This window comes from Staurois parvus, unplaced genomic scaffold, assembly GCF_062004578.1.
Source record: "Staurois parvus isolate SC_StPar_1 unplaced genomic scaffold, SC_StPar_1.0 ptg000020l, whole genome shotgun sequence".
Lineage (NCBI taxonomy): Eukaryota > Metazoa > Chordata > Amphibia > Anura > Ranidae > Staurois > Staurois parvus.
Genome location: NW_028317816.1, coordinates 12,480,017 through 12,495,794, shown reverse-complemented (window position 1 = coordinate 12,495,794; position 15,778 = coordinate 12,480,017). Strand labels below are relative to the sequence as shown.

General features: G+C 39.5%; 1 protein-coding gene across 1 annotated transcript in view; it reads right to left on the bottom strand.

Moving 5' to 3' along the window:
• The window catches only part of CNTNAP2 (contactin associated protein 2), a 2,186,758-nt gene that overhangs the window by 1,062,218 nt on the left and 1,108,762 nt on the right, over positions 1-15,778 (bottom strand). Inside the window, exon 8 of the mRNA XM_089687345.1 lies at positions 15,428-15,692. Within this exon, the coding sequence (XP_089543471.1) occupies positions 15,428-15,692 (265 nt within the window). The remainder of the gene's footprint in view (positions 1-15,427; positions 15,693-15,778) is intronic.

Below are 15,778 nucleotides of genomic sequence, written 5' to 3'. Positions count from 1 at the left end.
CATTTTTCTGAGGTACACTCACAGCTGTATGTATGTTTACATTAAAATATATTCATTTATGGAAAAAAAAGTATATTTTTTATATATTTGGGTTTAAAACCAACTCTTAGGCAATCATAAAGCATGCTTTAAATACACTTATCTTAGTTGCATCTGTATCATATACTACACTATCTTCCATGTGCCCCCTGCTCTAAAAGGTATTTATACATTTGGGCAGTTACCATTTTTGTTTATCTTGCTGGATCTGGCACGGGAACACATTAAATGTTTTCAGCTGCTTTTGTGCTTTGCTGGACTTCTGGTGTGTGCATGCTCTTATTTATCTATTGCTGTATATGCCCCAACATGGAGACTCTCATAGACTAGAGTTAGAACCACACTATGCAGAGGGGCCTTGCTGAAGTCGTGTGGCTTCCACATAGGATTTGCTGGCTGGCTAGCTAGTGTGCCAGGAAATACATTTTATTTTGTTTACTGGCCTTCTGTGTGCACCTTGCTCTTAATAACTGCACTATGCAAGTAAAAATGTATTCTTTTGCTTAGAAATAAAGAAAGGAGCACAAGATCAAGACTGGAACCTGTTCCCACTGTACTTACCTCTGTGGTTCCCGAGATGTCAGCACCTCCACAGTCGCTCCAGCAGTCTGGGGATTTAAAATTCCCACTCTTCCCCCTACTTATTTGTCAGAAGTTCAAGGATGGACCAGATGGCTTCTGATTGATCAGTCCTGTCACATTGATGGTGCTGACCAATTAGAAGCCATCTGGTCTGTCCTGGAAGCACAGGCAGAAAAGAGAGAGAAAAGTGGGGATTTGAAATCCCTGAACTACCTATAATTTGGGGTCTTTAGTATTTTGTAGGAAGCTGAGTATGGCAGTGGTTGTGGTACTCACTAGGGGATTCACAAAGAATGTCTTGATTTTTTTCACAACATGTGGTTTTTATGGGCCTTTTAGTGGATTTTGTATGATATATTAATGATTTTTGCACTTTTGGGCGTTACATAAGTTTATATTTTCACATTTAAAGATACAGCGCAACAAAATTGTATATACTATGCACTTCATGCTATTTACCCTTGTCTTATACACTTTCATACTTTTTACATTAGTGCTATGCACTTTCATACTGTTTACCCTAGTTTTATGCACTTTCACACTATTTACCTTAGTGCTAAGCTTTCTACTTTCATACTGTTTACCCTAGTCCTATACACTTTCATACTATTTACCCTAGTCTTCTGCATTTTCATACGATTTACCTTAGTATTATGCTATGTACTTTCATACTGTTTACCCTAGTCCTATAAACTTTCATACTATTTACCCTAGTCTTATGCACTTTCCGACTATTTACCTTAGTGCTAAGCTTTCTACTTTCATACTGTTTACCCTAGTCCGATACATTTTCATACTATTTACCCTAGTCTCATGCACTTTCATACGATTTACCTTAGTACTATGCTATGCGCTTTCATATTGTTTACCCTAGTCCTATAGCCTTTCATACTATTTACCCGAGTCTTATGCACAGTCATACTATTTACCTTACTACTATGCTATGCACTTTCATACTGTTTACCCTAGTCCTATACACTTTCATACTATTTACCTTAGCACTATGCTATGTACTTTCATACTATTTACCCTAGTCCTATACACTTTCATACTAATTACCCCAGTCTTATGCATGTTCATACTGTTTACCCTAGTCCTATGCACTTTCATACTGTTTACCCTCGTTCCATGCACTTTCATGCTGTTTACCCTAGTACTATGCTATGTTCTGTGTAACAATGAGCTGAACGTACCTGGGTTCAGTTTGTGGTGGGTTTGCCAAACTTTACTATAGGTCCAGTGCTGAATCTGAACAGCATGGCCCTTTTCTAGGCTAATAGGTAAGATATTGTCTATAAAGGGCATCGCGGACTGGGTACTGCCCTGGGAAACATGCACCAAGACAAAAATCATATTTAAAAATTGAATGCAGCCAGAGAGAAGGAGAAATGATTGCTTTTACAGCCTTTATGGGTGTAAAAGCAATCAGTGTAAAAAATAAATAAATCTTCATCACCCCCCACAAGTAGTACAGTGTCACCATGGTGACACTGTACTGCTAGGGTGACAGTATGTAAAAAAAAACAAAAAACAAATAATAATGTAGAAAAATATGGTTAAAAATTATAATTGTTGGTTATAAACTAATTTGGGTTATTTTTTTTTTACTAAAAAGATAACAGAATAAATTTTGGCCAAGATTTACGATGAAATATTATTTATTTGCAAAATTTTATACGAAAAACACTTTTTTTCAAAATGTTTTGACTTTTTCATATACATAGCAAAAAAAATAAAAATCCCAGTGGTGAATAAATACCACCAAAATAAATGAAATGATAAATGAAATAAATGAACTTTTGCACAATATTCTAATTTTTCGAGTTTCACCTGTAAGCCAAGTTAATTGTAAATGAAAAGAATCGATTTCACACCAAATATGCACTGGTAATGTATGTGGTTGCTAAGACTGCATTAAAGTTGCAATATTCTGAAACACCATATACAGCTTTAAGGCACCCCCGCAAGCATATGATCAACCTCTTCCAGTCCGCTGTCTATGTATCTTGCTGAATATCAGCCTGCATCGATGGCTTGTGCACGGCTCACAGAGCCTGGTGATCGGTGTGATGCACGGACACAGCAGATCACACTACCGCTCTGTTTAGACCATCACATGATGTTTTACCATGTGACTGCTGTGACCAATCACAGCAGTCACATAGTAAACATTGAAACTGAAAGTAAAGATCATTTCTCTCTGCTCTCAGTGTGAGAGCAGAGAGAAGCGATTCTGCAGTGTGTGAGTGTGCAGCAGCCTGTCAGGCTACTTGTTCACTCACAAATTGCAGTGCAAGCTACCCCAGCGTCCCAATTTAATGCCCCATGTGTCCCTAAACACTGCCTCACAATGTCCATAATAAATAATGCAGAGAGGCCCCTGTCACCTGTTCCAGTGCACACAAAACACCCCATACACCATACCAATTCCCTGATCACCGCCATATCCAAACCAAAACCCTGATCACTTCCATATGCCATACTAGCATCCTGATCACCTCCATACACCATACCAGCACCCTGATCACCGCCATAACCCTTACGAGTGCCATGATTACCGCCATACCCCATACCAGTGTCCTGATCACCGCCATACCCCATACCAGCATCGTGATCACTGCCATACCCCATACCAGCATCCTGATCACTGCCATACTTCATACCAGCATCCTGATCACCCCATATGCCATACTAGTGTCCTGATCACCACCACACCCCCATTCCAGCATTGTGATTACCGTCATACCCCATACCAGAATCCTGATCACCCCCATACCCCATATCAGCATTCTGATCACTACTATACCCCACACCAGTGTTTTGATCACCACCAGCATCCTGATCACTGCCATACTTCATACCAGCATCCTGATCACCCCATATGCCATACCAGTGTCCTGATCACGGCCACCACCCTATACCAGCATCATGATCACTGCCATACCCCATACTAGCATCCTGATCACCCCCTACCCCATAACAGTGTCCTGGCTATTGCCATACCAGTGTCCTGATAACCACCATACCTCATGTTAGTATCTTGATCACCACCATACCCCATACCAGTGTCCTGATCACTGCCATATGCCATTCCAGCATCTGACATTTTAGGATCTCAACTGATCAATTTTCAAATATATATCCCATAGTTTGTAGACTCTATAACTTGCACACAGACTAAATAATATAAACTTTGTTGAGTTATATTTACCCCAGAAATGTAGCAGAATACATTTTGGCCTAAATTTATAAGAACAATTATCTATTTGCAAAATTTTATAACTAAAACTAAGCAAAAAATGATTTTTTGTCAAAATGTTCTATATTTTGTCATTTATATAGCAAAAAATAAAAACCCAGTGGTGATCAAATACCACGAAAAGAAAGCTCTATCTGTCTTAAAAAAAAGGATAAAAAATTCATATGGTTACAGTGTTGCATGACTAAGTAATTGTCACTCAAAGTGTGATATTGCTGAAAGCTGAAAATTGGCCTGGACTAGAAGGGGGTGAAAGTGTCTGGACTTGGTTAAAAAGATGTGTGTATTTTTAACGTTGCCTATGAAGACTTATAAAAAAATGTATCCCACTATACAGTATTTAAAAAAAAGTTTGGCATTGATAGATGTTCTCTGTGACAATGCACAGCCTCCTATGCCAGTTACTACAGCACTTTACTTGCCAATTTGCACATTTGCCAATTAGCTCTAAAAATGGCCAGAATCAAAAACAAGATTTACCCTCCATAGACTTCAATAAGATTCACCTTTAAAGTTTAACCACTTGCCTACAGGGCACTTATACCCCCTTCCTGCCCAGGCCAGTTTTCAGCTTTCAGCGCTGTCACACTTTGAATGACAAATGCGCGGTCATGCAACACTGTACCCATAGGAAATTTTTGTATTTAATCACCTCTGGTTTTTTTTTATTTTAAATAAACCAAAAACAACTGAAAATTTTGAATAAAAAATGCTTTTTCTTAGTTATTGTTACAAAATTTTGTAAATAAGTGATTTTTCTCCTTCATTGATGTGTGCTAATGAAGCTGCAGTGATGGGCACTGATAGGTGGCACTGATGGGCACTGATGAGGAGGCACAAGTAGGTGGCACTGATGGGCATTGACAGGCATCACTGATGGGCACTGAAAGGCAGCACTCATATATGGCACTGATAAACGGCACTATTAGGTGGCACTGATAGGTGGCACTGACTGGCACTGTTATGCGGCACTGATAGGCAGCACATATGGGCACTGATAGGCAGCACTGATGCGCACTGATAGGTGACACTGACTGGCACTGATAGGTGGCACTGATTGGCAGCACTGATAGGTGGCTCTGACTGGCACTGATAGGTGACACTGAAAGACAGGTCAGATGGGCACTGATATTTGGCATTGATGTGCACTGGTAGGCACTGATATGTAGCATTGATGAGGCACTGATGGGCACTGGCAGATGGCATTGATGAGCACTGACAGCTGGCATTGATGGACACTGACAGGTGGCACTTCTGGGGCTACACTGATCATCAGGGTGCACTGTCCCCTCCGAGGAATGCTGATTACCGTCTCTCCTCTCCTCTCCTCTCGAGCTGTCAGCTTGTGAGGAGAGAAATGCCGAGAACCGGCATTTCCCTATTTACATGCAATCAGCTGTGATTGGACACAGCTGATCACATGACTGAGCCGACATCTTCGGCTCTTTCCGTTGATCGGTGATCCGCTGTGTCCGGGGGAGGAGCTGCGCATGCATGGTTACAGTAGGAGTACATCATATGACGTCTTCCCAGAACGAGAGAACCTTGCGCCCATCTTTACCTTATATGGCGGGCGGGAGGTGGTTAAGTATGCCAGATTTCGAACAAGATTCACTGAGCCTTTGGTAAATTGAAACCGGGCAGATTTATCTATCACTTGATGACACCTGACTCTCCCACTATCCATCCTCACACCTCTGTGGAAGCACATGAATATGAAGGGTTACTTTTAATGGTATGAAATGCTGTAAGTAATTGGTGCTAGGAGAGATTTAATAACACATGTTCTAAAAACACTTCTGATATTTTTAACTTCTGATCATTTATTTTATAAAATGTTTCTGATGTGATATGTCATTCCAGAGATGTTTATTTGTGTCCTCTATTTGCCACATGTGTAGATCAAATATATTTAGAAAGTAGAATAACACAGTGAAATTAGTAAGGAACATAGAAAATATGTAGCCTGCTGACAAAGAAGCACAAACTTCTGCACGTCTATTACGTGCATCTCCTGTCATTTTATTCCAACCATAAGATATACAGCACATTTACTTAAACGTCCTTGTACATGTCGGTTAGCAATAATGAAATCTTTAGAAAGCTTCACAGCTACTCTCAAACATATACTTTCAAAGACACATGCTCTTAGAGAAGTAGCTGAAACCACCAGGCGGAGCATTAGGTATAAAAAGCAGACAGTAAATAAGACTGCTTCAAGCAGTAGAACTTACTGTAATTGTATACTGCAACAGAAACATAATGCAGGACTGGCAGAGTACTATAAAAAATAGTCAAATTTAAACTATTTTCATGCACAAAGAATTTGGAAATGTTTTACATTGTCAGAGGAACAAATGTGCACAGAAGAAAAGTATTTTCAAAAGTCTGCAAAACTCTAACATTTTTTTTCGTCAAATTGTGCAAAATGCTATTTAGGAATAGAATGTCTTTAGGCAGATTAAAAATAAAATGCATTTTAGAATAGAAAAGAAATATTCAGCAACCAGATTGTCTAAACATGCAAAATCACTACCATTGCTAAAAGCTACTTTGCTTAAAGTCATTACTTCTCAAATCTTTGAAGGCTTAATATACTAAATAAGTCAAACTAGTAGTCTTTTCTACGTTCACTCCAGTGTTAAAAAGACCCTGTCGCCAGACCATTCATTTCATTAAAAAATGTTCCATAAGATTAGTGGGAGAGTTCAATAAATCCCTTCCAGCACTTTTCTGGTACTATGGCCCTTTAACTACTTGCTGACTGCTAAAAGATGGCTACAGCTCGGCTCTCCAGTTCTGGGCACGTTCTGTGACTGCTGTGTCCTTTGGGCACAGCTTATCCCAGATCATGGTAAAAGGCCAATCACAGCAGCTCTTCACCATGTGATCAGCTGTATCCAATCACAGTTGGTCACATGTAAACAGATTTGCCGATTATCGACATTTTCCTTGCCTCATGCTGTCTCTGTGTGTGGAAAGGAGAGCCAATAACCAGCCAGTCTGACAGTACATTGTATACACTAATAGTCAGGGCACTGATCATCAGCGCCTTGGTATGATTGCAGCCCATCAGTGCCAATTGTGACGATTGTGGCGTCAGACCCCAGCCCTTCTCACCAAACTTGTGACCGAAGGACTAGCCAATCTAAAACCGCACTGTCACATGCATAACAATGCCACGCCCAGCTGCACCCTGCACAAAGATTTTCCAGGTAATGGACCACAATCTGTGGGCCTGCAGCCTGAGAGCGATTGTTACTGGGTAAGGTTAATTACGCAATTAACTCTTCACACTGCCACCACCTCCTTTTTGTACAGAGAAAGAGGAAACCCGGCAATATTAGCAATAGCACTATGCTGTTTGAATAATCATCCATATACCACTGTCAGGGATATATAGAGGTTTAAACACACACAGTAGCACTCTTCAGAGGCAGGGATTCTTAGTTTGCATTAAAGAGCTTTAGAATCAGTTCAACACTTTCAGAAAGTAAGATTTATTACTAAAAGGTCAAAAGGGTGCAATAAAAATATTTACAGAAAAAGATGTAGCCAATATATAAATATAAATATACAGAGCGCAATAACACAGCAAAGAGATAACAGAAAGACGTTTAGAGAGATAAAGTACTTGCCAAAAGTCCTGGGTTAAGCAGCTTTCAAGTTTTCTGAGCAAGAGGGCCTTATCTCCCAAAGTTAGTTCCGATGTTAAAAGGGAGCTTCTTCAACTTCAACTCAACTCGGCTTAGCTTAGCTTTTCTAGGAACTCAGCAGGGTGTCTCCCTGAAGCAGAGAACCAATCGCCTCATTTGGGCTGGTGTTGCAGGCGGAGACCAAAGCTAGAACCAAAATCCCTCGCAAGTTGATACAAGGGCAATAACTTCCCCTGGATACATGTAACATTCTATCCATGACTAGATTAATCTGCAGAATTACCTGCCGAACGTCTAGATATGAAATATGACATACCTGCTGAGACGGTTAAGGAGATATAATTTTCTGCTCTCCTGTAGATGTCAGCTAGGGGGTATAATATATCAGACGACTTGTATTCAAGTGACCGGTCTGAATATATGCCTGGTTTTTATGTAAGTCTTTCATATTCCAAGATGTGAAATCATAGGTGAAAATGTATTTTGAATGTGATGTCTGTTTTACGGTTTATCTGGAATGTCTTTGAAGCTCAGTGAAGGGCTGGGTTTATGGCTTTATGATCCTTTTCCAGCAAGAGTCTCGCAGACATACGGGAGGGCCAGGCTAATTGGGGTTTAGGACCATGAGCTCTCCCGCTGGGCCTTGATGCCTTTTTGAACTCAGCATCCAGGGACCACGTGCCACTCAACAGAGAGGGAGGGGGGGATTTGTCTAGGAGAGAGAGAGAGATACAAGATGGAGGTTTCTTAGCAAGATGGAGGACCGCGTCCATCTTTGTATGCACAATTGCTACACCAATCAGTGCCCATCAGTGCAATTATCAGTGCACATCAGTGCTCCCTATCAGTGCCCATCAGTGCCACCTCCTCAGTGCCCATCACTGTAGCTTTTCAGTGTCCATCAGTGCTGCCTCATATGTACCCATCAGTGCAGCCCCAGTGCCCATCAGTGCAGCCTCATAAGTGCCCATTAGTGCAGCCTTATCAGTGCAGCTTTATTGGTACCCATCAATGCAGCCTCATCAGTGTACATCAGTGAAGAAGGAAAATTACTTTTTTGCCAAATTTTTTAACAGAAACGTAGAAAATCTTTTTTCAAAATGTTTTCATTTGTTTAGCAAATATTAAAAAACACCTCTATCTATCAGGGCACCAGGTAAGGGTCTTCCTTTTCCCCTATCTTTTTTTATCATAGCTCTTGAACCTCTAGCTATTGCACTCAGGATGGACCCCAATATCTCTGGCATTCAATATGCGGGTGTTCATTATAAAATGAATTTGTTTGTAGATGACTCACTCCTTACTATAACCAAGCCTTTAATCAGCTTGCCCAACTGGCAGCACCTTCTCTCTTGCTAGTATGACCTCTCTAGCCTCTGGGATAATCCACACAAAACAACGGCACTCAATATTTCCCTACCTCTCTCGTCTGTGCCACATCTTCAAATGTATTTTCCCTATTATTGAGCTACTTCTTCTCTTCAAACTGACTTCCTCTTACTCTACTCTTTATCCACTCCTCTGGACTATCACCTCCCTCATGCAGTTGTGGCAATTCTCCTCCTCATCGTGGATAGATCACATCCACGTGGTTAAAATAACCATTCTTCCTAAAAATGTATATTATTTCAGAATTGTGCCCATTCGTGCACCTTCCTTGTACCTACACTTACTACAAAACAGAATCCTTTCCTTCATCTTGGCCTTTAAGCACCCTGGAGTCTCTCACTCTACTTATACATCCAAAGACTAAGGGGAGGTTTGAGGGTTCTTAATGTGGTGAAGTATTACACAGTGGCAGAAATCTCCCAACTTGCTCTGCTTCATGCCACTACAAATATCCCCCTTTTGATACTTCTGGAACTTCCCAACTGTGCGCTAACTCCTATGGTGTACCTGCTGTAGCTTCCCTACAGGCTGCACACCCCCTCCCTTAGTCCCTTAATGCTTCATAGCTTGAATGTTTGGGACTCGGTCTGCTAACATCATGTGCCCTTTTTTGCCTATCCTTCCACTGTTTAACAACCCACACTTCAACCAGGTCTGTCACTTTCTCTCATCCCGTACCTTTCCTTCCTTGTCCTCCATCTGTGCAACCCATGGAGCACCGTGGGCAAAATTTTTCCGATATGCTCAACTCCGCCATTGGGTGACTTCTCTGAGATGAAATCCTACTTTTCCCTTCCAATCTATGGCCTTTGAACATTTGTATTGTATTGTAAATACTGCTTAGTGTGCAATTTTTGTATATTTTGTAGCTCTATCAATAAATGTATATTGCAGATGGAATTACCTCTTTTATGTAAGAACTCTCAGACCTAGCTGTGTATATCTAAATACTCCTACAGGTATTAAGGTGTATTCACAAAAACACATAACCTAGGTAACATGCTTCAGAGGCTGTGGTCAGCGAGGTCATGTGGTCCATATTTGGTGGTCCTGTCCATGTCTCACTGGGTTCTGGTCCAGGGTTTTTGGAATTCTGTACCCCATATTCTATATCCCTGTTCATAAAGATGCCAAATTAGCTTTACTACATTGTCTGATCGAGGGTTTATTTTCCTATCAGCAAAAGCTTATTACTTACCTGTTTATTGCCACCAAAAGCTCTATAGCCAAGGCCTGGAACCATCAGTACCATTTCATGCAGTGAAGACCAACCTGACCACCCTGATGTTGAATCAAAAAATGTCCAGTATTTTACATGAATCTCATGCTAAATTTTTGAAAGCTTGGAACCATTGGTGGTCGTAAGTCCTTCCCACCTTGCCTGAATGGCTCATAATGTTTGATTCTGTTCTCATCTATTAAGACACCAGGCATTAAGGCTTAAGTTATTTAGGCAGACTTACGGCTCTCATCATATGGCTGTAATGTGTATATTTTATATTTCATATTGTTTAGTTGCATTTGGCATAGCACACGTCTTCATGGTTTGATCTCTGTTCTCTACCCCCTGTGTGGGGGAACATTTGTATTGTTATTCTGCATGCAACAATAAAAATTATTGTACCAGAAAGGTATGCTGTGTGAATGGGAACACATACAAAACATAAAGTGGGTTTTTTTTCAATTTGACTGCAAAAGTGGAAATACACTAATACACTTTATTGTAAACCAGCTGTTAGGCCAACCCATGTGCAAAGCAGTTTTATCATGCATTTGCATGAAATATACTCCAGGAACCAACCCCACTACCCCCCCCCCCCCCTACAAACACACACATACACAGACACTGAAATATGTAGACCTGTTTTATGTCAAGATTATATATTAATAATGAATTAATAATTATAAATAATTATTATTTTTAAAGAATCAGGTGGTTAACATCATTAGACACCATAGAAAGATTATTGTTTGCAGACCAACCCTGTCTGGGAGACACACAGTGTGACAAAAGGATGAGCAAGGTGCAACCATGATATATATATTTATATATCTGGAAACTATATAGTAGCTTTTTCAGTTACCTGTTGCAAAATAAAGCAATGAGTTGCTTAGTTTTCCTCCTCCAGTACTCATCTTTCCTCACTCCCCATTGATCCATTCAGTCCCGGGAGCAAAAACAGACTAAGTGCTTTGTGCAAGAAGGAGCCAATGATTTACTCCCCTCTCATATGACTTTGCTGGTGCTTGGTGCTTGGTTCAGTAGTGTAATATAGAGTGGTTAGACAATCTTCACCCTGTATATGTTCAAACTAGAGCTACTCAAAGCTTAGACAAGGGTTTCTTTTCTCATTCCTACTGGTGGGGTAGCAAAGCAAAGGTGAGTATGTGCTGCTGGGGTAGGGGGCTATAAGCTAACCAATTCCTTTGTCCTGCAAGCACAGTTTTAAGCAAATTTACAACAAAATGTTAACTCATCATAGCCAAAAAAAAAAAAATATCCTATTTGTTGAAAATTGTTTTCCTGTAAAGCTAAAATAAATATATTTTAGTATTTCATTATGTATCTAGTTTATTCCTATGAGACATTACCTTCACCTAAGCTATGATATGTATGAAAACTGATTTGCCTATGACAATATTACACTCAAGAAAGTTTCCCAAGGGCTCTTTGCTGCCTTGTGGCAGCAGGTAGATTTATCTGATGCAGATTTATGTGACAAAAAGATATCCATATCTCACATTTCTAATATGCTTGCAGTTGACAGGACATATAGAAAGACAGGGCCTTGAGCCGCATGATTAACAATGAGATGTTAACTAAGAGGAGAAAAAAGAAGCTCACGGCAAAGGAAATTCAATTCCAGATTTGAGAAAATTTCATGAGAAAAAGCTAAAGGCCCATAAAATTGTGTCATCTGAGTAAAGCAGAGCTGCAAATCTACCTTTCTGATTTGCACAACAAAACCTGTGTGGAGGCCCAGGGGATAGCATTGTTCAGAAGCGAATAGATTAATTTAAAAATTGAACTGAGAGCAAACATGTACTTTAAATACATGAGCTAAAACAGGAAAATCACTGTTTTTCACAAAATTTTTTCCATAAACATTCTTGTGACTTTTTACTTATTTGGTTACTTAAAGAAATCCCTAAATATTCCCTAAGATGTTTAGGCTATCTGTTTATTTATACAATATATACAATTTCTGACGGCTTGCACTCATAAAATTTTAGACTCCCAGGATCACAGTTATAAAGTAACAAAATGGCTTTACTACAGTTATATTGGTTCCTAAATATGTATAAAGTACAACAATATGCATTACAATGTGTCTGTTGTGCTCCACTTGATTCAGGACCATAAAGCAAGCAGATTACTATTCAAATTAAGGACCAAGCGGGAAAAAGCAGGGAGGAGAATCCTCCCTGTCAAGGTCATGTGACCAGCCTCTCCACCATTTACATTACTAATTACAAGTTCGTTTTGCAGCATTAAGTACTGCAGGCTTCATATTGCAGCCTGCTTTTTTGAATAGTACAAAAAATGCAGTTCATGGGGACTCTTTATAGAAACCTAAAAATATATGCACTGTTAAAGGTCACCAAGGATAGGAAACTAGCAACAATTAAGGGTGTAACTTGATATTACAGGGTCCCATAGCAAAAACTTTTAAGTAGCCCCCTCACCACACTGAAAAGAAAAAAAATACCTTTGAACAACACTCAAATTACTACAGTCATGTGGCACGGCACCCTGAGTTAAAATAAATATTTTTTTTCTATCATGACAAATTTTGTTTTACTGGCCCCATAGAGACTAGTGCCCAGTTAAATAAAAGGACAACTGGAGAAAGAATGCCCCCTTATGTTGGTGGTTATTAGTAGGAAAGAATGTCCCCTTACATTGATGGTCAGTAGGTGGAAGAAAGTCCCCTTATATTAGTGATCTTTTGGTAAAATGTTCCCACTTACATTGCTGGTAAGTAAGAGGTGGGTCAGGGGGCAAAAAGATAGTCCACCTATATTGTAGCCAGTAGAAGTAAAAATGCATAAGAGACATTTTTCTTTCCATTGATCATCAAGATAAGATGACATTCTTCCTGCCACTTGCCACCAATGTGAGGGGACATTCTTCAGCCCACTAGCCACTAAGGAGGTAAATGGGAATATAATGTCCCTTATGTACCGGTAGTCTAGGGAACTTAGAATTAAGTCTCCCACTGGTAATAATGGGAGCTAGGTTGCATTATTGTTAGTGAGAATACCACTGATACTCCTTGCACTGGTGTCAGTTGGACAAAGAAAGAGTGTTCTCTGCAGAGCCACAATCAGTATCACTAGCACACAAATGATTAGGCTGATTTCTCTGTTGCCAATGACAAATCACCAGCAGCATGATCACTGTGTAGAGGAGATTAAATACTCACCTGGCTCCCTACATCACTACCTCACTGCCAGGATTAGCAACAAGTGACATGATGCATCATTTCAGTCTGTGACAAGGCATTAGGAAGCAATGTTTGGAGCCAGGTAAGTATTTCCTCTGATCTGCATAGTGATCCTTCTTATGCCAAGCTGTCACCAGTGACTGAATCACTGTTGTGACATGATCTGAGCACACACACACTAAACACATGCAAACAAACATATTACTGTAAATGCACATATTAAACACACAAGTGTTGTACTGCTTTGTGGAAGCTTTATAAGGCTGTTCCTGATATCTCTTGTCATCTACTATCCTCTCAAGACATTATTATATGAAACACATTAGGGCAAAGCCTTGGCAGTGACATCATCACACATAGCCATTAAATCGGCCGGCGTGTGAGCCTGTGTACGTGATGTTTTAATGCTGTTTGTCCTAGGCAAATCAGTGATATCACTTGCAAGCGACTGTCAGCGTTGCACGCGCGGAAAAGGTAGGTGTCGGCTCTTGGTGCCCTATTTGTATTGGTACTTGGCCCTATTGAATTTGTTGGAGGCCTTTTGATATTTTGTTACTTTTTTTAGTATGCTATGTTAAAATACAGAGTATTGCCTTGAAAGGGATTTCCTTTGCATTTATCTATAGCTATCAGTTTTATGAGGTAGTTCACATGGGTCTTGCCACATACTTCCACACATGTCTTTTTTGCTTTTTATTTTTAGGCTTCTATCCATGCTGCTTGGCTTTTCAATGGATCTAGCTGTGGAAGATAATATATACCACCTACGCCACATCTCTCTTGTGGCTTGGACTATATAAGGTCAATTATCTCTAACTCCTTTTTGGATTCATGTAAGGTTAGTACATAGGCTTTCCTCCCCATGTTGTCCCCTTCTTTACTTTTTAACATATGGGTTTATTTTGGCATACTTTATTTTCAGTTATAAAGGCAGAATGTATAGGCTGCGTGCCCGCATCTTTGCCCCCTGTGTCCGCCTTGGAGGAAGTATGTTGGTGCCCCTGTGTGGCCCCTCACCAGTATGAGTCCACATTGGTAAGCAATTGGCCACAAATCCAGTGTATTATAATAATTACAGTGTTCAGAACATTATACTTGCATGTTGACTATTATGGTTTTGTTTCAGAATAATTTTGATCTTTCCTCTTGAAGAAGCGGACAATATCTACGAAAGATACGCAAGTACCACCCCCATATTTTTTGCCATCTTAGGGGTATGAAATAAAAGGATCTATGACTCATGTACTTCACTGTATCATGCTGTCAATGTATGTGGTTTTAATATATGAATTCATGTATATGTGAAAGAGATTTTTATTTTTTTTAATCAATAAATATATTATTCTTATATTATTGTCTTGTATATATTATTATCATGTGTACCAAGATAGTGCATTTATTCTAGTTTGGGGTTATCCCCTCTCAATCTTTATTTAAAAGTATCAGAATATCAAAAGCTTGTGCTAAAAAGATATTCATTCAAATACCCAGTCAAAGTTCAATCTAAACTTGTGTTTGGACCATTCCTACTTGCAAGAGAAGAAAGGTTTAATATGGCATTTATTATGGTTAATGTTTTGGGGAGTGGAATCTGCCTTTCTTAAGAGAAAGACATGCCAGAACATTGACCAAATTCAAGTTCTTTTGCAGGTAATAAATCTATTATATATTTATGTTTGCTAGGATAAGTTGCAATGAGACAACATGTAGACTGCTATTTCTTACCTCTCTGTCACAAAATGCAAATTCCAACTTTCCTCTGACTCTCTGATCTGTATGCCTGTTATGATCCAGCAACAAGTACTACAGCAAAAGCTGTCAAGGTATCTAGCATTTTCAGTAGGTCAAGTATGGCAGACTAAAACTTTCAGTACAGGTAAGAACATATACTTCTTGACATACCCATATTAGTTCATATTTCCTCTCCCTGACACTTTGAAAAGACATTATTCAATGTATGACAACATAATCCAGGAATAGAATTTGCATTTATCATATGAATAAGAGATTAATGAACACAGAGCATTATCTTAAATTTGCAGCTAATATCCTACCTGATGAAATATCAATGCGGTTTTTCTTGGACTTAGTCATATTGATATGGACGTTGACTTTACCATCTGTTAAGTCTATTTCCACACTTCCATGCTCATCAACAAATGTGTTAAAGAGAAGAAGTCCATTTAAATTCCAGGTGCGAAAGTGAAAATTCACAGAAAAAACATCCTCAGCTTCCCGTCCAGGAACTTCCAGGTAACTGGTCGCATTGAAGAAGACAGGAACCGCATGTGATTCAATACAGGTAAAACTTAAATTATCCTGAAATGAAAGGAGAAGAGATTACATGGTGCTAATAATTTAAAGATTTGGTTATCAACAGGACAAAAAGGGTTTAAAGATGATGA